The sequence below is a fragment of the Orcinus orca genome, chromosome 8 (assembly GCF_937001465.1).
Source record: "Orcinus orca chromosome 8, mOrcOrc1.1, whole genome shotgun sequence".
NCBI lineage: Eukaryota > Metazoa > Chordata > Mammalia > Artiodactyla > Delphinidae > Orcinus > Orcinus orca.
Window position 1 is genome coordinate 49,784,686 of NC_064566.1, and position 23,996 is coordinate 49,808,681.

The 23,996-nt window shown below is 50.7% G+C and overlaps 3 protein-coding genes across 22 annotated transcripts in view; 2 read left to right on the plus strand and 1 right to left on the minus strand.

Annotated features, from left to right (window-relative positions):
• The window catches only part of RNF121 (ring finger protein 121), an 81,141-nt gene extending 66,068 nt beyond the window's left edge, over positions 1-15,073 (plus strand). For all 5 annotated transcript variants that reach the window (XM_004279739.4, XM_049713887.1, XM_033405592.2 and 2 more), the window contains 3 exons: positions 11,250-11,383; positions 12,050-12,151; positions 13,724-15,073. In XM_004279739.4, coding sequence (XP_004279787.1) covers positions 11,250-11,383; positions 12,050-12,151; positions 13,724-13,844 — 357 coding nt within the window. In that variant the 3' untranslated portion in view covers positions 13,845-15,073. The remainder of the gene's footprint in view (positions 1-11,249; positions 11,384-12,049; positions 12,152-13,723) is intronic.
• Positions 15,074-15,216: 143 nt separating this feature from the next.
• The window catches only part of IL18BP (interleukin 18 binding protein), a 33,073-nt gene continuing 24,293 nt past the window's right edge, over positions 15,217-23,996 (plus strand). For 2 of the 7 annotated variants that reach the window (XR_004476791.2, XM_033405595.2), the window contains exons 1-5: positions 15,217-17,412; positions 17,788-17,994; positions 18,649-18,772; positions 18,856-19,003; positions 19,586-19,787. Coding sequence is in view for 5 of the 7 variants with exons in the window: in XM_033405595.2 (XP_033261486.1) it covers positions 17,391-17,412; positions 17,788-17,994; positions 18,649-18,772; positions 18,856-19,003; positions 19,586-19,787 (703 nt within the window). In the remaining 2 variants the exon portion in view is untranslated. Of the gene's footprint in view, positions 17,413-17,787; positions 17,995-18,648; positions 18,773-18,855; positions 19,004-19,236; positions 19,537-19,585; positions 19,788-23,996 lie in introns of those variants that run through there. The other 5 variants (XM_049713896.1, XR_004476792.2, XM_049713895.1 and 2 more) reach the window with 5 other exon arrangements.
• Positions 19,884-23,996, minus strand: part of NUMA1 (nuclear mitotic apparatus protein 1) — a 90,960-nt gene continuing 86,847 nt past the window's right edge. For 9 of the 10 annotated variants that reach the window (XM_049713866.1, XM_049713865.1, XM_049713868.1 and 6 more), the window contains 6 exons: positions 22,901-23,129; positions 22,092-22,228; positions 21,572-21,748; positions 21,336-21,452; positions 20,953-21,222; positions 19,884-20,618 (listed from right to left, as the gene is read on the minus strand). In XM_049713866.1, the coding sequence (XP_049569823.1) occupies positions 20,607-20,618; positions 20,953-21,222; positions 21,336-21,452; positions 21,572-21,748; positions 22,092-22,228; positions 22,901-23,129 (942 nt within the window). In that variant the 3' untranslated portion in view covers positions 19,884-20,606. The remainder of the gene's footprint in view (positions 20,619-20,952; positions 21,223-21,335; positions 21,453-21,571; positions 21,749-22,091; positions 22,229-22,900; positions 23,130-23,996) is intronic. The other variant, XM_012536732.3, reaches the window with a different exon arrangement.

Below are 23,996 nucleotides of genomic sequence, written 5' to 3' on the forward strand. Positions count from 1 at the left end.
GGGGCTAAGATAGAAAATGACATCATCAGATTTGCACTTTGAAAAGATCATTCTGGCTGCTTGGGTAGAGAACAGATTGGAGAGGGGTCCACAGACCAGAGTGACCCACTTAGTCTTTAAGAGACAATTGCAGTAGTCTGGGCAAGATGAAGGTAGCTTGGATTAGGGTAGAGATGGTGAAAAGTGAGAGAAACGGACTATTGGAGAGATATTCTGGAGGTAAGGTTGACAGGACTTGGATATAGATTGGTTCTGGAGACTGAAGGAAAAAACATGAAAGAAAGAAAGGTAGGTATCAAAGCTGACATTTCTAACTCAAGCAACTCCTTGGATCCTTCACTGAGATAGGAAATGCTGCAAGAGGACCAAGTGGAGACCATGCAGAGATTCTTCAAGCTTAAAATATAGGTAAAGTAACAGCCAGTGTAAGAAACCCAACTCAATATCCTTATATCTTTTTTTTCAAAATGTCTGTTGTTTTGCTGTTTGTAAAAGTAATACATTCTTTTTTGTAATTGTGTGAACAACACAGAAGTGCTTCCCATCTGAGTATCATCCTATTAGACCCAGCCATAAGAAGGAATATTTCCAAGTTTAATAGACATTTCTCCAGTTCTGTGCTGAAATAAGTGTGGTTCTGTCTGATGAGTGGGGACTGAAAGGCATTCAGAAGTTCTTGCTACTTCTGAGGTAGCAAGAGGTTTGGCAGGTTGGAGAGAAACCCTAGGAGAATGTCAGGGAAGCAGGTTCTCTTGGAGCATCCAGATACCAGTCCTAGCTTTTAGGCAGCAGATATCAGTGGAGACCAGTTGAGAAGTACATGAAAGCTTGGCACTGACTTCATATGAGGCACCTCAGGAACTCTTGCTGAGTCTGAGGCAGTTTTGCAGGTGGGGGCCTATTGGCTGTGCAAATTTGTATGTCACTGCTACTGTGATCTCATTCATGCCACGGGCTGGTAGGCTTAGGGCAATTCACGTTAAGCAGGAGACTCAGCTATTATTCTTGGGTAACATTAATCAAGTACAGTTTTAGGTCTAGGACTTTGTTTCTCAGTATCCTGGGACTATTTTTATTTTTCCTGTAATGGATCAGATTGAAAACAGTGTATTGGGTCACTTTATAGACAGCCTGTTAGATTCTTTTCTGAACAGCTGTCTTATGTTTTAGCAACATTTCACTGTCTCATCTATTTGTGTAGACTTCAGCTCTTCCTTTAACCAGTTCACTCCCCGAAGAGATTTCCAGACCCTAGATTGTCTAATTAGTAACTTTGCTTTCAACAGCAGAGATTGTCTAATTACTAACTTCACTTTCAACAACAGCTGTTCACTGAGACTGCTTCTGTGGCACAGCCAGCTTTTCAGAGAATCCCTCTAGTGATTTCTTTTTCTTCTCATTCTGTTTTTACAGGACCAATTCTCTGATTTTCCCAGGTTGTTACCAACTTTATCTCAAGGTTATTATCAGCTGCCAGTTTAAGCATAGCCTTTATTCCCTCAGGTGGGGGTCCCTAATAACCAATCTACAGAATCCCTTTTCTGAGCTCAGAATTGATCCACAAGTTAGCTTCTGCTCTGGGAGATAGAATTATTAAATTGGCCTCCGTAAGATGCAGTTTGAGCTGGGCCACTTTCCGTGCTCTTGGGAAGAATTATTGGGTGCTGCAGTGATTATAAGTGATAATCCCTCATAAGATACTTCCCTAATAATGATAAATTCCAGCTTCACCAAGAGACCTGGTGGGAGAATTTCTCGTTAGGGTGGAGAGTGCCTCAAACACTAGCTCCTGACCCCTCATACTCTCCTTCCTTTTATGGGATCTCACTAGATACCCCCACCACTCCACAATAACAGTCTGTCCCAAGGATAAACCCACATACCTCCCTGTACCTCTTAGCACAGAATCAAACAGTCACGTCGGACTTTATTAAAGGTTGAGGATGAATAACAGGAAAATAAACTGTGAGTATTTGAATGAGGTTGATCTGAGTTATCAGGCTGCCTGCTTTCCAGGGTTTTCAGACCCTGCCTCATCTAACTCTCAGCCTACCTCTGTATACTGTATACTGGGTGTCATCTTAACACCCACCACTTAGAATCCACATCTGGACAATACAGTCCTCCAGATGCCTAGACCTAAAGCCTGTGTTCCTGACAAAAATGATGCTGCCCCTCCCCTATACCACAGGGTATCTTACATGAGGATCTACCTCTTCCCTAGGTAATTGACATTGAGAATGGCTTTCCTTTTCAGAGGAGCCACTCTATCCAAATGTCTCTTTCAGAGGAGTCATTCTGAAAACTATCCAACAGAATGTGACCTTGCTGATCCTGACTATAGACAAGCAGTTTGCTGTTTCCCCAGGTTCCTTTCTTGGGGGTTCATAGGAAGACTAGGATAGCTTGTGATAGTACTGGGTGAGTCACCAGGAGTTAACGCATTTGTTGTTTTCCAATACTCTTAGCAAATATTGCTGAGACTTAGTGACAGGCCTTCTGCTAGGGCTCAGGATGCCAAGAGATTAGACCAGGCAGGAATATGGGAGAAGAGACTCCAACATGGGATAAAGGGATAGATTGCACCACCTTGGAGTGCTTTCCAACCCTGAGAAATCCAAGACTCTGTTATTTCTGCCCATGTCTTTGGTCAAGTGGGCGTTGGTCTGCTCAGGAACACCTGGGCCCCTGAGCCACAACAACCTGAATTTAAAGAATATTGCTGGCCTTGAAGCCAAAATCTGATCAGTGCTTTGGGGAGGGCAGTTTGAGGAAGCCAGGAGACTCCAGCTTTCCACGCATTCATTGGCCAACTCATTATTTATTCAAGCAACAGTTATTTATCAACCATCTACAATGTACAGAGTGTGACTGAGTGTAGCCCTTACTAGCACCACTGCCCACTTTCAGTAGCAGCCCTAGTTGTTTTTTTTTTTTAATTGTGGTAAAATACACATAACATACCATCTTAACCATTTTAAAGTGTACAGTTCAGTAGCATTAATACATTTACATTGTTCTTCAACTGTCACCATGATCCATCCATAAAACTCTTCATTTTGCAAAACTGAAGCTTCATACCCATTAAACAATAATTCCCCAATCCCCACTCTCCCTAGCCCCTGGCAACAATCATTCTACTTTCTGTCTTTATGAATTTGACCACTCTAGGTGCCTCATATAAGTGGACTCATATACAGTATTTGTCTTTTGTGACTGGCTTATTTCGCTTAGCATAATGTCTTCAGGGTTTATCTATGTGTCATGTGTCAGAATTTCCTTCCTTTTTAAGGCTAAGTAATATTCCATTGTGTGTATATACCACATTTTCCGTCCTGGTTATTTTTCGTAGTCTTTTGTATGTTCTGTGATCACAGCTTCTATCCCAGAGAGTCAAAGTTGATTTTGGAGCTGTTACCAGGTCAGGAACTAGGTCTGATTCATCTCTTGGTCTACCTCTGGGAGTAGTTTGACCTAAAAAGATCTGTAATTAATTAATTTCACAATTCCTAGAAATAAGACCATGATGTTTTATAATTGTATTAACAAGCATTCTCAATTCCTTTTACACCATTCTGCACTACTCTTTTTAGAGTAGAATAGCTCTTTGTTTTGCCTCACTTGGAGAAATTTGTAACTGTTTTGAGTCAGGTCGATTCAAGGGAATCATGGATGGTGTCTGTGTTCTCCAGCTGGTTACTGTGAGGTCATAAGCTTGTGACAGCCAGACAGTCTAGTTTCCATTCACACCCAAAAATCATGTTGGGGTGGGGTGGAGGTGGGGGAGTGGGGGAGTGGGGGATTGTGAAATAAGCTTATTTCTGGGGCTTCCTCCTCTGCGAGAGTGATTGGGCAGGCAGGGTAGTAACACATTGTTTGTGCTGCATTGGGCCAGGTGTCCTGCCTCACATTTTCTATCTCCTGAGCAAATTGCTGTGCCCCAGATTTACTGCTTCCTGGATCCTCAGCAGCCCCAGATAATGTGAGGACAGGACTATCTGCTCATTCATCTGACTTGAAGTAGTAGAAAGAGCCAGGAGGTTAGAATCAGACAGATCTGATTTCAAATTCTCCTCCACTTTTAATTATCTGTATACGCTTGAGCAAGTTGCTTTACCTCTCTGATCTTGTTTTCTTAGCTGTAATAATATTGTCAGCCTTATAGAATTGTGGTAAGGAACAAATGGGTTAATGTCAAGCACTTTGCAGAGTAGCCTGGCCCATGGCAAACACTCACATCATGATGATGATGATGATGATGATGATGATGACAGCGATGATGATAGCTACCATTTATTAAGTACCTACTATACAGTCCTGCTGTGCTGTACGACCATGTATTTTATGTCTGTAATCACCTGGAGCACAGGGTCCTTATAGAATTTGTCTTTGTATCTTCATCATACTCAACACACAAAGCAAGACATAAGACAGATCATCAACCATGAGTAATTGCCAGTTCTCTCTTAACGCCATCTATTGTCTGAAGCCATCTTAGACACTCTGTGATATGGAATCTCCTCCACTATAATTCTGGAAATGGGTATTTTATTCAGTTTTTCAACAGGTATTTCTGAAATCATCTACTTGAACTGACTGGGAGCCAGGTCAGCCCTGCCACCAGCCCTCTCTGGCCTCGAGTGAGGCTTTCCTCCTTGGGCAGTAGTCTCCTTACTAGTCGAGGGGGTGGCCCAGAAGAGCCCACTAGGCTTTCATGGCACACATTTCCTGTGATGGTCAATGGTGTGGATTATAACTTATACATCCTGAGCACCTACTACATGCGAGCTCCTGTGCTGGGGTCTTGTGTGTTTTCTCAGTGTGTCTTCCTAGTACCATGTGAGGCCGGGGGTAGTGTTCCTGTCCTACAAAGGAGAAATCTGACTCTTCATCTGAAGAGCTTACTCTCCCACTTTGAGTAACCTGTTTCAAACCTTCTCTACTCTCAAACCTCTCACATCCCTTCCTTCTGTCCCTTCATTCTCTGCAGATGACCTCGCCTCCTGTTTACCTGAGCAACTAGAAACCAAACAGGAATCCCCACAATTCCTGACACCGTATCTACAGATCTGCTCCTGTTTGCATCCATCTTCTCCTTCCCTCCTGTAACAGTGGAATAAGTGTCCTTTCTCCCATCAGAGGCCAGCCCTACCTGTGCTCTGGATTCCACACCTCCTGCCTGCTCAGGGACCCGATATGCTGTTGACTTCCTTTCTCTCCCATGACTTCACCTTTTCCCTCTACTGGGCTCTTTCCATTAACGTTCTAAGTGTTCTTTTTCAAAAATGTCCTCTTTTTGACCCACTGTCACTTCTAGCTACTGAGCCATTTCCTGTCACTCACAGTTAAACTTGCAGGAAGTTCCTGTTTCCTTTTTTATCACCTTTCACTTATCCTTGGCCCATTCTAACTGGCCTCTGCTCATGCCCTTCTTCTGAAGTGACTCTTACTCAGGTCACCGGTGACTCTGTGTCACTCATTCTGGTGGATTGATTCTGATCTCAGCAGTCATCAGCACAGTTGACTCAGCACTGCTTCCTTCTTAAAAAGGTTTTCCCCCCCTTGGATTTTGTGACATTACACTGTCCTGGTTTTCTTTCTGTCTCTCTGGTATTTTCTGTCTCCTCTGCTAACTTTCCATCCCCTTAAATGTTATTGTTCCTCCGAGCTCAAGGCTAAACCATCTTCTTTGCTCTTCGCCTAGGTATTTCCCTTTTCTTCTTCCACGGCTTCCAGATCTCTAATCCAAAACTCTCTTCTGAACTCCAGGCCTTTACTATTCAGCTGCCTCTGGTATCAACAGTCCACTTCTCTCAATTTTTACTGCCATCAAATTAGCCCAAGACATCACCTTAGCACAGGCCCCCATACAGCATTTAAAGAATTGTAACTGTCTCTTAGCTGGTCTCTCTGAATCCATTTTGGCCTCATCTCCAATCCATTTTTCACACAGAAGACAGAGTGCTCTTTTTTTTTTTTTTTTTTCTGGTACGCGGGCTTCTCACTGTTGTGGCCTCTCCCATTGCGGAGCACAGGCTCCGGACGCAGAGGCTCCGGACGCACAGGCTCAGCAGCCATGGCTCACGGGCCCAGCCGCTCTGCGGCATGTGGGATCTTCCCAGACCGGGGCACGAACCCGTGTCCCCTGCATCAGCAGGCGGACCCCCAACCACTGTGCCACCAGGGAAGCCCCAGAGTGCTCTTTTAAAATATGAGTCTGATCATATTACTCCGTACTTAAATAAAGCCTTTAGATGATTTCTCATTTCAAGTCCAAGATCCTCCATGCAGCCATAAGGGCGTTAGGTTCCTTTCAGTTTCTCAAGCGCACCAGGTCCTTCCTGCTCCAGGGCCTCCTCTTGTCACTTCTGCCTCTCTTCATCTTACTAACTCCCACCTATCCTTTACCTCAGCCTAAAATGCCACTCCCTTGATGACCTAGGTTTAGTTAAACCCCTTCATTGCAGTGTTCTTTGATAGCCCTTTTAATGCCTTTTAAATAATTCTTATTTTAGCCTTTTAAATAATTAGTCCTCATTTTATATAAATTAAAAAAAATTTTTTTGACGTATAGTTGACTTACAATGTTGTGTTAATTTCTTCTGTACAGCAAAATGACTCAGTTTTTTCATATTCTTTTCCACTATGGTTTGTCACAGGAAATTGAATATAGTTCCCCGTGCTATACGTAGGACCTTGTTGTTTATCCTTGTTGTTTATCCATCCTTTATATAATATTTTGCCTCTGCTAATCCCAAACTCCCATTCCTTCCTTCCCCTATCCCCCCTACCCCTTGGCAACCACAAGTTTGCTCTCTATACCTGTGAGTCTGTTTTTGTTTCATAGATACATTGATTTGTATTGTATTTTAGATTCCACATATAAGTGATACCACATGGTGTTTGTCTTTCTCTTTCTGACTTACTTCGCTTAGTATGATAATCTCTGGATCCATCCATGTTGCTGCAAGTGGCATTATTTCATTCTTTTCGATGGCCGAGTAATATTCAACTGTATATATATGTACCACATCTTCTTTGTCCATTCATTGGTTGATGGACATTTAGGTTGTTTCCATGTCTTGGCTGTTGTAAATAGTGCTGCTGTGGACATAAAGGGTGCATGTATCTTTTCGAATTATAGTTTTGTCTGGATATATGCCCAGGAGTGGGATTGCTGGATCATGTGGCAACTCTATTTTTAGGTTTTTTTTTTTTTAGTTTTTTTTTTTTTGCGGTACGCGGGCCTCTCACTGCTGTGGCCTCTCCCGTTGCGGAGCACAGGCCCCGGGTGCGCAGGCTCAGTGGCCATGGCTCACGGGCCCAGCCGCTCCGCGGCATGTGGGATCCTCCCGGATCGGGGCATGAACCCGCGTCCCATGCATCGGCAGGCGGACTCTCAACTACTGCGCCACCAGGGAAGCCCAATACTTATTTATTTAATGTCAGTCTCCCCTAGCTGTAGGTTTCATGAGGACAGAGGCCAGGTCTGTGTTTTTCCAGCATTCTAGCCCAAGGACCCAGTCCAGTGGCTGGTACTTAGTAGGTGCCCAATATATTCTGATGGAAGGAAAGAAGAATTTGGGTGGCTTGCTCAAGGTCATCAAGATAGTAAGTGACAGAGGATGGAAATGTGGTGTGTCTAATCCTGACAAATTATGTGGCCCCTTGAGCCCTTTCCACACTGAGGCATCAGGCTCTTGAGGTTAAACTGAAATCTGCCTCCCTGTACTTTACCCTACTCGGCCTCAGTGCCTCCTGATACAGTCTCTGTGGGTTCTGCAAACCGCAGGGTTGCTGGGCCGTTCCTGACTTGACAGGCTTACCTGATAACTTTGTTGAAAATTTGTGGGATTTGACCCTGCCGGCCTGTTGCCACATTAGCTTGCGGGGAGAACTCCAGAAGCTAGGGGCCTAATAGACATTTTCCTGGGCATCCCTCCTACTCTCATTATCTCATCCAAGTTCTCTTGCATCCTGTATCCCTTGCCTCAGTGTCTTGGGGCAGAACTCAGGGATGATTTGAGGTAAAGCTCTTCCTCAGAGCTCTCACCCATCTCCTGAGTTGAGGCGTTCCCACTTATTTCACTGCCAACGCTGTGGGCCAGAGTGAGTGGCCATGTTCCTGTGCTGCATGATTGTGCAGGGACTCAGTGCCAGAGCTGGACCCAGACTTCTTGGCCTATTTTCTCTCTGTTCAGTTGATGTGCCTAGAAATTCTAAGCCAGACATATTTCAGAGCCATAAGCCTCTTGAGCGCTGGAGAAGTGTTTTCCCCTCAACACTAACATTCAGATTCCAGCTTTGGAGAGTTGCAGTTAGTGGGCTTCCACAGGTTTGGCCCTGCCCTAACTCTTGCTTATCCTTTTGCACTCTCGATAAACATATCAGAACCTTTTGAATTACTGGCCCTCAGTGAGCTAAGTAGCTGATCTTTCTGCAGCATTCAGCAGATGTTAATGGACGTCTTGGGTAGAACTTGGGTTAGGAGTCAGAGGGGCTGCGTTCTCATCACAGCTAGTTTCTTTCCTTTCTGGGCTTTGGTTTCCCCAGGGACGGGGCTGCTCTGGTGTTCTGTGATAGTAACGAGTTCACCTTGAGCCACTTCAGACAGTTTTGTAAGACGGTGAGGTAGGGGTGAAGGCAGGAAGCTCTCTATTCATGGATTCTTGGGGTGGTGTGGCTCTACCTTCTACGCTTGAGGACTCTTGGGAGTCAAGAGAGCCCATTTCTTATAAGGGCAGCTTGGAGTCAGAGATGCCTCCATGTTGAGCAGAGGTTCTGGCAGGTGTAGCTGTGTCTGATCTGGCTGTCACCATCCTCCTTACTCCCTATCCCAGCACCTGTATGCCCACCCCTCCTTCACTGCTATCCCTCACCCAGCTTCAGGGCTGTGGCTTTTTCAGAAGACAGTTGCTTGGAAATAAAAAACAGAGCAAACTGAAGAAAATACAAAAAGGCTAAGTATAATCTATTTCCCTTATAGGTAAAGATAAAATTGTAATAATAAATGCAGAATCCTGTCTAAAAATTCATTTTACAGTTTTGCAAGATGTGAAGTTCTGGAGATTAGCTGCACAGCAATGTGAATATACTTATTAACATTACCGAACTGTATATTTTAAAATAGTTAAGATGGTAAATTCTGTGTTACGTGTGTTTTACCATAATTTTTAGGACAGTGCAAAGAAAAAAAAACAGTAGGTCTTAGACTATATCAACAAATAAAATTCAAGTCTTTTCTCCTTGGGGTGAAGGGGAAATGCTCTGTAGCTATTTAACAATAAACCACAAGGAAAGTACGCAAAATTTGGAATTTCTTTTTGGAGCATGGAATTGGTTATCCATTGTGATTAACCATGGTAATACATAATCTTTTAAAGTATGAGCATACCTCGTTTTATTGTGCTTTCCTTTATTGCGCTTTGCAGATAATTGTGTTTGTTTTGTTTTGTTTACAAATTGAGGGTTTGTGACAGCCCTGCATCAAGCAAGTCTATCAGCACCATTTTCCAACAGCAGTTGCTCACTTTGTGTCTTTGTGTCACATTTTGGTGACTACAATATTTCGAACTTTTTCTTTATTATTAGATTTGTTATGGTGACCTGTGATCTTTGATGTTATTATTGTAATTGGTTTTTTAGACATAATGCTGTTGCACACTTAATAGGCTACAGTAAGTATAAACATAACGTTTAAATACACCGGGAAACCAAAAAATCTACGTGACTTGCTTTATTGTGGTGTTCTGGAACCGAGCCCTCAATATCTCTGAGGTTTGCTTGTAATATATGTTCATTAAGGAAAATTTGAGTACAGAAAAATAGGCAAAAGAAAGAAAATCACCTATAATCCTACTACCAAGACATCACTGGTGTGAATATTCTCATACATTTCCTTCTGATCTTTTGATAGATTTGGATTGTCTTTACATATATATGTACCAATAATACTGTGCCTCCAATTTTGTACCCTGCTTTTGACACTCAGTGTTATATCTCAAGCTTCAGTTAACCCACCACCTCTCTAGGCCCTTGAGTATAACTTATTGAGGCATTCTTCTATTGTTGGTCATTTATGGTTATTTCCAATTCTTCTCGTTTTTTTTTTTTTTTACTATTTTTTAAATAAAATATATGTAATGTAAAATTCACCATTTTAGCCATCCTTAAGTGTACTGTCTACTTCCAGAATTTTTCATCACTCCAAACAGCGACTGTGCCCATTAAGCAGTAACTCCCCATTTCCTCCTCCCACCGCTGGTTACCTCTAATCTGTTTTCTGTCTATGAATTTGCCTATTGTAGATATTTTATATAAATGGAATAATATACAATGTTTATCCTTTTGTGTCTGACTTATTTTACTTAGTGTAATATTTTCAAGGTGCCTGCATGTTGTAACATGTATCAGAACTTCATTATTCTTATGACTGAATAACATTTCATTGGAGGGATAGACCCCATTTTGTTTATCCATGCTTCTGTTTCCGGACACTTGGGTTGTTTACACCTTTTGGCTATTTGTGAATAATGCTGCTATGAGCATTGGTATACAAGTGTGTGGTTAGTCTCTGTTTTTATTCTTTAGGAGTGTGTACCTAAGAATGGAATTGCTGTGTCATATGGTAATTCCACATTTAACTTTATGAGGGATTGCCAAACTCTTTGCTTCTTTAATTATAAATAACACTTAAATGAGTATCTGTATGCTTGAAGCTTTTTTGATATTTTTACTCCTTTAAACTCCTTAAGGTGAAATTAATAGGTTAAATGGTGTGACAGTTTGAGACATCATGCCAAATGCTGTCCAAAAGGGTTGAACCTCTTTTGCTTCTGCCACAAGTGTCTGAGAATGCCCTTGTCACCAAACCAGCATTGCACCAGATGTTTCACTGTTTTGAATCTTGGAGAAGAGATGTTGTCCATCTCTGATGGAACCATAATCTGGCTGCACAGTGGCTTCACTGACGTAGTTCCCAATCACCAGCCCTGAGCCCTTCTTTTTCCCATTCTCCTTGTCCCTGATGCCGACCCTCCCAGTCTTCAGGTCCTATCAGATCTGACTTCCTTTCACCCATCTGCCCAGCAGAGATGAGGGCGATCTGGTGTATGAGATATTCTCTAGCTCTGGGGACTCCCCCTATCATGTCGCCTCCTCTACAGAAGACCTAAGGCCTCTGTGGTACCTTCCCACTTTGGCTGATTCTCACGTCTTTTCTGTCTTTTCCTCCTGCTCTTCTCTCTCAGTTCTACAGTGAGTCGGGCATGCCCACCAAACACCTCTCGGACAGTGTGTGTGCCGTGTGTGGGCAGCAGATCTTTGTGGATGTCAGTGAAGAGGGCATCATCGAGAACACGTATAGGCTGTCTTGCAATCATGTGTATCCTGCCTAGAGCTCCTGGGCCACGTCTCTCTTGCCACGTGCACACTCCAGTCAGGGAGGGAAGGGTGTGATCATGACCCTGGGCGTGCTGTCCAGACCTTTGAGGCTCTGGGCGTGCTGTCCAGACCTTTGAGGGTAGGGGAGTCACAAGAAGCAGACATTTGGGTGATGTCCTCTGCTAGGGAAACCAACCCCCAGGAGTAGAAATGGCTGCCTCCTTTGCTCCTTCTCACAGACGGGAGCCACTCTTACATGTAGCCTGGCTGGATCAGAAAGGAGCCGGCAGCTGCACTAGCTGCCCCGAGACTGGGTCAGTCACAGGGGAGGAACACCCTCTAACTGGCACCCTCAGTTTCAGAATCAAATCCGCCTGAATAGCACTTGTGACATTTACCACGTCCTTACTCAGCTCCCATTCTGTACCATGTGTTATCTCCGTTTTGCCCCATAACAGCCCTGTAAGGCAGAGTTCATTATCCTCACTTCACATATGACGAAGCAGGGTCAGAGAGAAGGGACTTGCCCAAGATTATACAACTGGTAAGAGGTGAAGCCAGGATTTGAACCTTCCTCCAGAGCTAGGGCCTGGGCACCTTGAAGACCGGCATGGGGTTGGAGTGCCATCCTGGCCGCCCACCATTTCCCTTGACCAGTGGTGCTCAGATTCCACGAGTTCTGTATCCGCGGCTGGTGCATTGTGGGAAAGAAGCAGACGTGTCCCTACTGCAAAGAGAAGGTAGACCTCAAGAGGATGTTCAGCAACCCGTATCCTTTGTTTGGGTTCTTTTTGGGAGTGGGCAGTGGTAAGAAAGTACTGGCCTGCATCCGGGTGGGTGTTGGGGCCCTCCCTCCTGCCCCCAGCCTGGCTGCTGCCCACCAGTCCATGCAGCTTGTGGTCTTGGGAAGTGGGTGGGATGTGGGGCAGGACCAGCAGCTCAGCTTCTCCTCTTGGTTCAGGATTCCTCAAGGGTAAATCGGTGGTGATAGCAGCTACCATTTACTGCTTGCTTACTATGTGCCTGGCACTGTGCTAAGTGCTTTACTCGTATTAGCTCACTTGATTCTCTAGAGCTTTATGACCTGGGTAATATTATCCTCGTTTTACCAGTGAAACAGTTTAAAGATTGAATAATTTGTTCAAGGTGATATAACTAATGGGTTGTGCCTTACCTGTGACAGGCAGGGCTGGAGACCAGCTCTGTGCCTGTGCAGGACCTGCAAGGTACAGGGAAGGCGGGGACCCCTGTCCCCATCCACCTGAACACAGGACCTGTGCTCCTCTGAGCTGCCCCTCCCTACCTGACCAGCCCTCCCTACTTTGCCTTCAGCCTCCGCTTCCTCCGGGCAGCCTGTCTGTCGGAAAGTACCCAGCCACTTCTTTGGCCACCCCCCCCCACCCCGCCTTTCCCCTGGGATCCAGGGACTTCTCCCAGCTGCCCTTCCTCTCTCTGCCAGGGTTCCCTGTCCCCTGGACACTAGCTGGGCCGTGCGGGGCCACTGTGTTCCCCTTTAAGGTTCCTTGCTTGGTTCTTCCAGGGTCTAGTTCAGGAACAGTTTAGTAACTCCATGGTCAAGCTGAAGGTTGGGGCTTCCCTTAGTTCTCAGGAATGGGCCCGGCTGTGCTTTCTGATGCCTTCAGAGGGATTCCCCGTAGTCTCATGAGGTTCAACCTGTGCTTTCCCCGGAGCTGGTTTCCCAGGCTCCCTCTCCATGTCTTGCCCGGCAGTTAGCTGTAAAGTGAAAGGAAGGGACTTATCTCCAGGGGCCGCTTGGCCTCAGTAGGGCCTGGTGCTCAGTGCCCTTGGGTGGGGATTCCTTAGAGCCTTTGCCTGGGGTTATCCCCTATGACCAGCCTCTTGCTCTGCCCCCTCATGCCTCTGTCCCGAGACTCAATCCCTTCCTTGACCTAGAAAACCTCTCATTTTGGACATTGCAAGAACCTTTGGGTTACCTTATCCCACTCCCCGCCTCCCTGATGCCATCATCACCCATAATCTACAGCAGTCTCGGGCACACTGGCGGTCCAATCTTAGAAGGTTATGCGGAGCCCTGTCTGTATGTTGGTCATGGAGAGCTTAGTTTCACCCCTCCACCCTCTCCCGCATCTGTCCGATCTTCTGCACTTCTTCCTCTCTGCCCTCCTGCCCCCATTCTCTGGGTTTAGCCCTGCATTCCAACATATAGGGGCTGGGTGGGGCTTTCTAGAAAGCAGCTTCCTTTCTCTGTAGGCCCATTTCTGTGGAGCATCTGGAAAGTGTAGGTAGACCCTCTCACCCATCCCCTAGACCAGCCTTAGCAACTCAAACACGTAACCTCTTTTCTTTGACGCAGTGACAGCTGGGAGAGGCCTCATGTCATGTACGGGCAACTGCTGGACTGGCTTCGATACTTGGTAGCCTGGCAGCCTGTCATCATTGGCCTGGTGCAAGGCATCAACTATATCCTGGGCCTGGAATAGTCAGGAAGAAGAGCATCCACCCACCATGGACCTCAGGGCACTCTCCTCCCTGCCCTCCAAGACCTCCTGGGTGGGAAAGACTCAAAGGGGCACTCGGGCCACTCAGGACCCCTCCGGCTGTGTCCGGGCTGGGGAGGGATATGATGGAGAGCCAGCAGGTGGGGCTGTCAGCAGTGGGGGGCTTTTTAAAAGAAAACTATTTTGATGAATATATTTAAAAACCTTTTTTATTGTGGAGCATAGGAATTGCCCCAATTCCTCCAGGCCTCAGCCTCCCTGCTTGAGCAGGGCAGGAGCAGAGCCACATTTTTGGTGTAAAGGAGCCATCTCTTCTCTGGCTGAGAGCCCCAGCCCACCTCCCCTTCCTTCTGTATGTGGGGCTTGAGCCTGGTACACTCAGTGTGGAAGAGCCAGGGAGCTCTGGCCAGTGCCACTGATGAGCACTGAGGGGTGAGGTGTCCTCCGTCCTCCCTGGCTAAGGCCACAGTTGGGCGTTGTCTGGCTCCGTCTTCCCTGTTGGGGGCCGTAGGCTGGTGGAGACAAGTGGGACCTTGTCGTGACTTATGCAGCAAGGGAAGCTCTAGGACCTCGGAATTCACCGGGGATTTGTGTGGGGGTGACCAGAGCTGTAGCAGCTTGGGGAACCTCCCACTAAGTGGGGCTGTACTCAGCCAAGAACAAAGACCATCTATATATAGTTGGGCCACAGGGGTTACTGCTGGCAGCGGTGATTGAGGGCCGCTTGTGCAAGCTGATCCTCTGCCCAGAAGTGGTGACACGTGCTGAAGGCCACTGCCACATCACTTCCTTCCCCGAAAGCCGGAGAGCGTGTGTGTGTGTGTGTGTGCGCGTGCGTGGTAGAAGAACTATGACAGATGTGAGGCTTCTTCCTGTGGTCAGACATTGTTCCCTTGAAGCTGCCAGGGGATTCCCAGCCCAAGGAATATCCTCATGTCAGCCTTGTCATCCATGAGTCCTGCCTGGGCCTGGCAACACAAATGGTGAGGTGGGTGGGAAGAGGGTCAGGCCCAGGTAAGTATGGGTTCTGAAAAGGGGTTCCAGGTAGGCCCCAGCTCTGGTCCTAGGAATTTTGAAGGAAATGGGAGGGCAAACGTGGTCCTTCCGTGCTGGGTTCCTAGGGAATATGGCCCTTCAAGTGCAGTAAGAACCAAGCAGGATCTTGTCATCCATTCTGAATAAAGCTCCGTGAGCTGGGTTGGAAAGCTGAACATCCATCTTGCTTTTCTTCTTCCCACCTCTTTCCCTGCAGTCCCCGTGGGTGCCTGGCCCTTGCTGCCTCTTGCTCTTCCCATTTGAGAGCCGGGGCCTGGGGGTGGTTGGCCCTGCCCAACATCCCTGAGCAAGGTGGAATGCCGGGCTTTCGTCCTGTAGCAGAAGGTGCCCTGCGCCATCGCTGGGTGACTGTCCTCACCACCTGAGGTCAGTGCCCTGCCACCACCACCCCTCTCGCGGATCACTCTCAGCTTTGGCTTCTCTTACCCAGCCGTGGCTTCCGAGGTCTGCATGCCAGTGGGCTCATCCTCAGAGAGTGGAATGGCGGCAGGGAGCATCACTTTTGTCCCCGTACCCCTGCATCAGGCTCATGTGAGAACCGAGGCCAGGCTGTCCAAGGCTGTCTCTTCATACTTCAACAGTCCTGAGTCCCATGACCTCCCAGCAGCCCGACTCTGGCCTTGGTTACACTCACAGGTAGAGTCCTGCCTCCTCTCCCTCGCATCCCCACCCCCTTCCCCAAAGGACTGTGTCTCTGAAGTCCTGGGCAGCTTTGCCTCCTGACCTAACTGCTGGAGACACTGGTGTTCCTAGGGAGGAGTTACTCTGCATCTAACAGCACAGAAGCTCCTGGGGCAGGCGGTGGGGGAGGAACTGAGAAGATGAAAATGTCAGCTAGAGCCCTGGAGAAGAGGAGTTGACTTTTAGTCTCCACGTCTAATTGGGAATGAGTCGGGTTTTTATACATACACACGCACATGCATATGACACGCACACAAAACCCTTGGGATTGCAGCAGTGTTCGGACACGTCTTCCAAACCTAATTCCACCTCCTGGCCTCCCTGGTTCTGTCCCCAGCATCCCATCCTCCTGATCCCAGACACTTGGGTCTGGTCCTTCACAGTTGCTCGAGCCAGTGCTGGGTACGTGCCCTCTTACCCTGGGAAGCACCCTCTCCTCCTCTTAGGTCCAGTGCTCCAGCTTGTGTTCCAAGTGCTCGGCTTGTCTGAGAGGTTCCTGCCCACAAGGCCTGGAGGTGCTCTCAGTGTAGCTCCCATGGTGTGGCTCACGTGGGGCCAGACGCAGCTGAGCTGAGCTGTGGAGCTCCAAAAACGGGGGGTTCCGGAAAGGAGGGTTTTTCAGGGCTTCCTGTGAACCAGGTAGGGGGAATCTAGACTTCCTGGTGAACTTAGATCTGTAGCTCTGGCCAAGGGGCTGGGAGGACAGAAGTGAGAAGGATTCATGGGAGTGATGGGTGGTCGTTGGGTTGCTGGTTGGAGGGAGGTGGGGAGCCTGAGAAAGGCCAGAATGTGGATGGGCTGGTGTGACATGGAGTCTGAAATGGTCAGAGTGATCCAGCTTGGGGTCTCCAGTGATTAGGAGAGTTGTCCCTTTGAATATGGTGTGGCTGTGAAGGAAGAAGCAGGAGGCCTGTTCACATAGAAGAGCAAAGGTGGACACCGAAGTCCTGACCGTTGGCTGGGATGGAAGAATTCATGTGTGAGAGACTCTTTCATTGGTTCATGCCCTGTGTGCCCCTGGGAGGGTGGGCCTGAGGAAGGTTAAAGACCCCAGACTGATACCATCTGGAAAGCGGGGGGCCTGGGAGTTAGCAAGAAGGTTCCTGGCCAGTTCCTGGCCACTGTGAACTCCGGCTCAGGAAGAGAGGCGCAGTGTGCAGGAACCTTAAGGACTGGGCTCAGACTGCTGTCATGTATGTGTGCCTTCTCTTGGTAGCCAGAGTCCGCTCTAGATTCCCTGGTTAAATAAAAGTGAAAGTGAAATAGAAGGGAGAGTTCAGTGCTTTCGCAGAAGGATTTCACTGTATATCCTGCCCTTCCCAGAACCAGCTCTGGCAGTGGAGAGAACTTTACCTCCCTTTGTGACTAGGTAAGTCCCTGGTCCTCTTTGGGCCTCAGTTTCCATGCCTGTAATGAAGGGGTTAGATTGGACTAGTAACCAGTATAATGTTGATGGTAATAAGAGCTAGGGTGGGGATCCCCTGGCTTTGTTTTTAGGGGCTGGAAGAGCTCTAGCCTATGCCCGATGCCAGTCCTCCAGGAGTTGTCACAGGTGGACAGGACAGAGTAAATAGCAGTGCCTGACAGCCCACTGAAAAACTAGAGGTAGGGAGGGGCTGTGGAGTCCACAGGAAGAAGGCCACATGTATGCCTGGGATCTAAGCAAGCCACTCAGAAGACGTGGGAGAAGCAGTTTTTCACCATCTCCTCCCCCGCCTCCCCCAGAGAGGAGGAAGTTGTCACAGATATATAGATCCAGGCGTGCCAGCTCCTGACACACGCATCACGACCATGAGACAGAACTGGATTCCAGGTGGGACCTGGGGCTGTGCACATGCGGGTGGAGGGGTGGGGGGCATCCTGAGACCAGAGTGGAGCCATGTGGCTGGCCCTGAGCCTCACCCCCAGGTGGGCTCCCCTCAGCTGCTGTGCTGTTGCTTTCGGCCTCTGCCCGGATGCTGTGGCTCTGGCTCCATTCCAAGGTCTCCCTGTGCTCCATTCAAAAAGGGCCAAGAGGTGGGGCTTGAGGGGTTCTTCTGCCTCTCCCGTTCCCTGGGCAGAGCCCAAGAATCTCTGCCAGACTTACATCCCGGCAGCAACTCCCTCTCTAGCCAACATCCGAGCTAGGATGCCGGGCAATCCCCGGAGGTCAGACAGCTGCTGACCTCTGTGACTGTCCTTTTTTCAGACCCCAGCCCTCTTTGGGCCCTGCTCCTCTGTGCCCACATCGTCTCCCACCTGGCCAGAGCCACATCTGTGCCTCAGGCCACTACAGCTGCCACTGCCTCAGCTGGGATCGCAAAGGACACCTGCCCCTCCCGGCCCCCAGCGCTCCCGACAGCTAAGCAGTGCCCAGCATTGGAGGTGACCTGGCCGGAAGTGGAAGTCTCACTGAGTAAGGAGCCATTCTGATGGGAGCCCAGGAGAACACGGTGGTCAGAGGGCGGGCTGAGGGCACGGAGGTACCAAGGGTGGGGTTGGTTTCTGAGCACCTGTCCCCCAACCTTCTGTCATGTAGCCCACCACCAACCAGGTCAGCTTGGCTGAGCACTGACTTCCTCTCCCCGCCAGCATCGCCAGTGTGGCACAGGGCTCAGCTCGCAGCTCCCAAGATGCTCCCTGTCAAAGGGGACGGAGAGGATTCAGACAGAAGGAACAGTCAGCGGACTCCCAGAGCCTTGACTGCAGTGGCTGCAAGCCCAGCCCCTCCTCCCAGAGCCCACTTGCCCTCTGGCCTCCTCAGAGGAGCAGTGGCCTACTGGTGCTGCCTCCTCAGCCAGGGCTCCTAGAGTCACTGGAGCTGGGTGCTAGAAAGGGTCATTCTGAAGAAGAAAGCTCAGGAGTCAAGGACCTAGACCAAGGACCCGTCCCCAAATTCCTCCTACTCAGCCAGGGTCCCCTGGTAGATGACCGCACTTCTCTTAACAGACTCTCCACTCCAGGTTCCTGGATCATGGCAGCTGGGAAGCTGGGCAGGGTGGGCAGGCCACAGCGTGGCAGAGGGGAGGGTCTGCTGTACAGTCGGGTTAACAGCCACACGTGTCCCTAGATGGAACGCTGACCTTGTCCTGTACTGCCTGCAGCCGCTTCCCCCACTTCAGCATCCTTTACTGGCTGGGCAACAGCTCCTTCATCGAGCACCTCCCGGGCCGGCTGCGGGAGGGCAGCACCAGGTGAGGGGCGCGGCGATGAGGCCGGTGGGAGGGAGGCCTCCTCCTACGGTCCTCTCATGGCCTTTCCTTCTCTTCTGCTCCAGGCGGGAGCACAGGGGCACGAGGACCCAGCTGTGGAGGGCCTTGGTGCTGGAGGAGCTGAGCCCCGCCCTGCGAGACACCAACTTCTCCTGTGTTTTCTCGGATCCTGGGCAGACTGCCCAGCGTCACCTCGTCCTGGCCCAGCTCTGGGTGAGGAACCCAAGGGATGGACTTCCAGGGACAGGAGGAGCTCTGCTTTGGCGTGGGGAGGAAAGGGTGGGCTCTGTCCACAGTAGCCTCCAGCTAATGCCCACCAATTCCCCGAGCCTGAGGCGGAAACTAAAAGGAACAGGATTCAGGCAGGGGAGGCATGGCCTGGAGAAAAGTGACAAGGGATGTCCCTCCCACCTTGGCCCTGATCCTTGTTTGCTTCACTCCCCCAGGCTGGGCTGAAGACGAGCGTACCCCCGACACAAGAAGCCCTGTCCTCCAGCAAGTCCCCTCAGCCTCACCATCCTGATAATGAACCCCAAGCTCCAAAGCCTGGTTGAAATGCCACCTCTTCATTGAGCTCTACACGCTCTCAGCCCAGGCCACATTCTGCATCGACTTAATGTTGTATTTGTTTCGACTGTCCCAGGGAAGGTATGCGGGGAGAGGCTGCTTCTGACCCATAGCTGTATCTCTGTCACCCCAGCAAGACCTACGACGGGTGCTCATAAATGATCTTCAGTGGTGGCGTACTGATGTCTGCCCATTCATTTATCCTTTTGGCCATCATTCTACTCACAGAACGTGGCCTGTCTGAGGAGGGAGTGTGGGAAGAGGAGAGAGAATGCCACTCAGAAGCTACAGACAAAACCAGATTCAGGGGACACAGGCCCTCAGAAGAGAAGAGGCCGGCCCATAATGCTCCTCAGGAGCAGAGGCCAGAAATGGAGTGTGGGAAGATCCTGTGGCCTGAGAAAGGCCAGGAGAAGGGATCTGAGAGAAGGTATGTGGGTCTGGAGTCTCCACAGGGACAAAGGTACGCTGCTCTACAAAGCCCAGGTTTCCCTACTTTTCCCACACAGATCAAGGTGTCTCGGCATTCAAGGGAGAAAAATAGACTTTATTTACAAGTAATAACATTTAGAAAAGATCCATCCCTGGCCCTTAAAAACCTTCCCATCACTCCAAATCCCACCCCAGTGAAATCTGGGGAAGGAAGGGGATGAGCTGCCACTGAAGGCTGCCCCCCCCCGCCCCCATCCCCCACTGAGGCACAGGGCCCGTTTCTCCTGGAAAAGAGCATCCTTCGGGCAACTGTGCCCTTGGGTGGATGGGAGCACCTGGGGGTGGGGTGCTCCCACTAGGTCAATGCCCAGTCCTGGACTTCAAAAGCAAGGGCCCTTGCTCGGCCCAGCCACCGGGAGCAGCAGGGACCAGGGCCTGCTCCTCCAATGGTCGGTCCCTTCTAGATCCAGAGGCTGAGAGGAGGACTGACTGGGCCCAAGGACCCAGCCACTCAAAGCCAGCCCCAAATCTTCTTGTGATGGCGCTGGAGAAGTGACTGCTCTAAGAAAACATCAGGAGGCGAGGCAGGGAGAGGACCCAGACTATCCAGGCTCCGGGCCAACTCTTGAGGACACACCTGTTCACCTGGCGAAGGTCCGGGTACCAGGCCGGGGTGTGGGCAGGCGTCACTGTCTATAGGGGTTTGGCCACTGCTGGCCTGGGAGCTGAGAGAAGGCACTGAAAGGGACAGAACAAAAAGGACCAGGCGAGGGCAGCATCAAGGACACAGGTGGGGCCACTCACTGGTACCGGCTCTTTATTGCTTTGCCTGGAAGAGAGAGAGACAGTCACTCAAGTGGAAGAGACTCGGTGCCAGGCTGCACCAGTGCCCCCCCACACCCAGACTAGGGTCCCCTCCTTGGTGTGGCCCTGGACCCAATCTACCTTCAGGTTACCAGTGGCTGGCTGTGCCTAAGCAGCTCTGGGTGCTCTCGGGAGAAATGGAGGCGTGTCCTCTCCTCCGTAAGGAGCAGCTAACCAGGCCGGGAGCACCTGCTCTCAGCCCCCGCCCTCCCCGCCCTCCAGCAGCCTAGCTCAGCCCTGCCTGGAAGCAGCCCCTGGGGTGGCTGGCGGGGGGGGGGGGGGGGTGCCCATGCTCCTACCAGATTCCTAAGAGCCGAACCCTCTCCCTCCCCTGACAGTGCCTCCACCTTGCCCTTGGCCCGAGGGGTGGCAGTGGCAGCGGCAATGGCGGCGGCAGTGGCGGCACTGGCTGTGGTGGTGGCGATGCGAGGAGAGCGGCGGGTCCCACTGCGGGGGTTGGGGGAGGCCTTGGATGGGGCTTTCTTAGAGGCTGCCCTCCGCAGAAGGCTATTCCCGAGCTTCTTGGGTGTGTTGAGGATGCTGAAGGCCATTGACTGGCGGCGGTCAGCCTGTAGGGAGAGGCTGTCAAACTGGGGGTGCCACTGGCCTCCCAGGCCAACCTGCTGCTCCAGGGCTCGGCCAGCAAGGCCCCTCCAGGGTCTCCCTTCAGCCCCTGACTAACCTGTTTAACAACAGCTGGAGCTGCTTTCTTCTGGGCCTCGGTAGTGCTCTGTCTGCGCCCTTCATGTCGGTCCCGGGGAGTCATGGGGCGTGGGAAACAGGTGGTGGCCTTCTTAGACTATGGGGAAGAGAACAGTTAAGCCAGAGGACAAGTGGACCGTGTCCAACCAGCACCCGTCCCCCTTCTGAGCCGGGAGCCTCCCCGCTAATCAACTTATGGGAGCCGACGTCACCCACCTCGGGGGTGCCAGGGCCCTGGTGGGGCTCTGCAGAGACCCGTTTGCGCTGCTGCCGGGTGGTGATGCCAGCGCCCTCAGCTATCTGGGCTGGCTGCATGCTCGCTCGGCGCAGGGTCTCCCGGGGGTCACCGGTTTTTATCTCCTCATCTGTGATGGTAGGCAGGCTCAGGGAAGGCTGCGTGGGGTAGAAAAAGTGGTCGGTGGAGCCAAGCTGTTTGGAGGTGGAGCAGGACCGCCCCAGAACTCTCTTCACTGGCCTATCTTGTGGAGCAGCTAGAGCCTTCCTATCGCAAAAAGCTCCCCACCTACGCCCTCCACTATGGCTGCAAAGAGCAGTCCCAAGAGACCTCTCCAAGCTCCTGCCCACCCACAGGACCTTCACCCCTGAGCTCCCTCCCTGCCAGCTATTTGACTGGAAACAGGTCACCCTCCTTGGCAGGCCAGGGCACTGGGGTGGGATGACGAGGAAGAGGTGAGCCAACAGGGGCAGGTCCATGGCAGGGGGCCCCAGAGCTCACCCTGGACTCCAGAGGGTAGCAGGTCTTTAAGTGCGGGGGGCACACTCGATTGCGCTGCTGCAACTCTGCAATGCGGTTCCAGTCATCCAGCTGCTCAGGCTCATCCTGGCAAGTGCCCATGTAGAAGCTGTTCCTGCCTGTGGAGGGCGAGGAAATTGGAGCAAGTGGGGCTGGAAGGCCAGGAGGAGAGGGGGGAGGTAGCATCCCACCAGCCTTTGCTGCCACCACTCCCATGCACCTAGCCCTTGAACTTCAAGCCTAGCACCCCAGAGCCCTGCTCTGCTCAGTGCTGCAGATACAGGCTCGGGGCTCACAGACCATCCCTACCCTGGGGACTGGCTCATTGCTTCCTCCCTGGGGTCATATGCAGAGGCTGTGACACCGAGAGAAACTAATGGAGGGCCAGGAATCGATACCCAGAGTGGTCCCTGAAGGCAAGAGCCTCAGAAAAGAATCTGAGCATAGCTCCCAGGCCAGTGTGGCCTCTCTGGCAGCCCCTTCCCACCCGAGAAGGGGCCTGGAGGACGACTGACAGCAGCCGGGCAGCACTCTTGTGCTGGGAATCCCAGGCCCGTCATGTGTTTTCTGGTTTATAGCCTGGCTGAGAATGACATCAGTGTTATTGCCCAGCACAGCCCCTTGATGTGACAACAGGCAAGGCCCTCAGACTGCAGGGAGGAAAGGCAGGTGAGGTGCTGGGTGGCGGCCAGGAAGCCAGCCTTGGGTTTTTAAAAGCTTGTCCCTTCCCTGTGCCAGGATCTGCTTCCAGTCTAATCTTTGGGTGTGTTAAGTCCCCACAATCCCCTCACCTGGAGGGGCCCCGCTGGACACCCCAGCCTGGGAGCGGCGAGCGGAGCTGCGAGTGGTGGGCCGGTAGCCAGGCAGGCTTAGCAGAGCCGAGTTGCCTTCGTCGGGAGAGCCCAGGCGGGCTAGAGACTGGGTGGAGGAGGCAGCTCTTGGGCCAGCCTGGGAAGCAGGGGCAGACTGCGTGCTATAGAAGGAGGAGTTGGCGCTGTCTGGCTCCTCCACATCTAGCTTCTGGAAGAGAGGATGCACCTGTTGTAGTAGGGATAGGGGCCCTGACACCCCATCAAGAAGCCTCCCGTTCCCCTTCCCGAAGCGCCTCAGACCCCATGGCTGCACGTATCCACACTGCCTTGCATGGGGTCCTTAGCTGCACTTCTGCAAGAAATGGGCCTTGTTGCCAGAATCCCACACAAGGTACTGAGGCTGTCAAGACTCTTTTCTGTCCATTTTTCCATTGAGTCTATTAACAATGCTTTGAGGGAGGGAAGGCAGAGTGCATCAGACCATTTTAGAAGTGAGGTGCAAAGGAATGAAGTGACTGGCCCACAGGGCACAAAGCAAGGAAGCGGCAGAGCTGGGGCTAGAACTCACGTCTCCTGAGCTTGTTGGGTTCATCCCACAGTGTCCTTCCACCCAAGTGTGCCAGGCCCCTGACCATCTTTTAGAACTTCTCCAGCTTCTCCCCACCAGAGATGCCCCCCTCCTCTCCTCCCCAACCTCCTAGTGCTATGGAAACAAGGACCAGAGCCCCCAGCCAGGCAGGCAGCCCACTGGGCAACCACAACGCATCTCAGCTACCCAAGGGTGTACCCAGGGGTGTGTGGGGAGGCACGGGCCGGACTGCAACTTCTCCACATTGTCTCCCTTAAGCCTGCACAGGGTCACTGCTGTACACGGAGAGGACAGCAGCCTTAGAGTCAGTGGACAGGCAGCCACGTCCAGCCCTGCCCCTTTCTACCAGAGGCCTAAGCAAGTCACCACCCTTAAGCTTTCCCATCTGTGGGTATGGACTGGTCAGCCCTGCCTGCTTCTTGAGGCTGTTTTGAGGACCCGATGGAAAGATGCCCTTGAGAGGAAGCAAGCATTGCTACCCTGCAG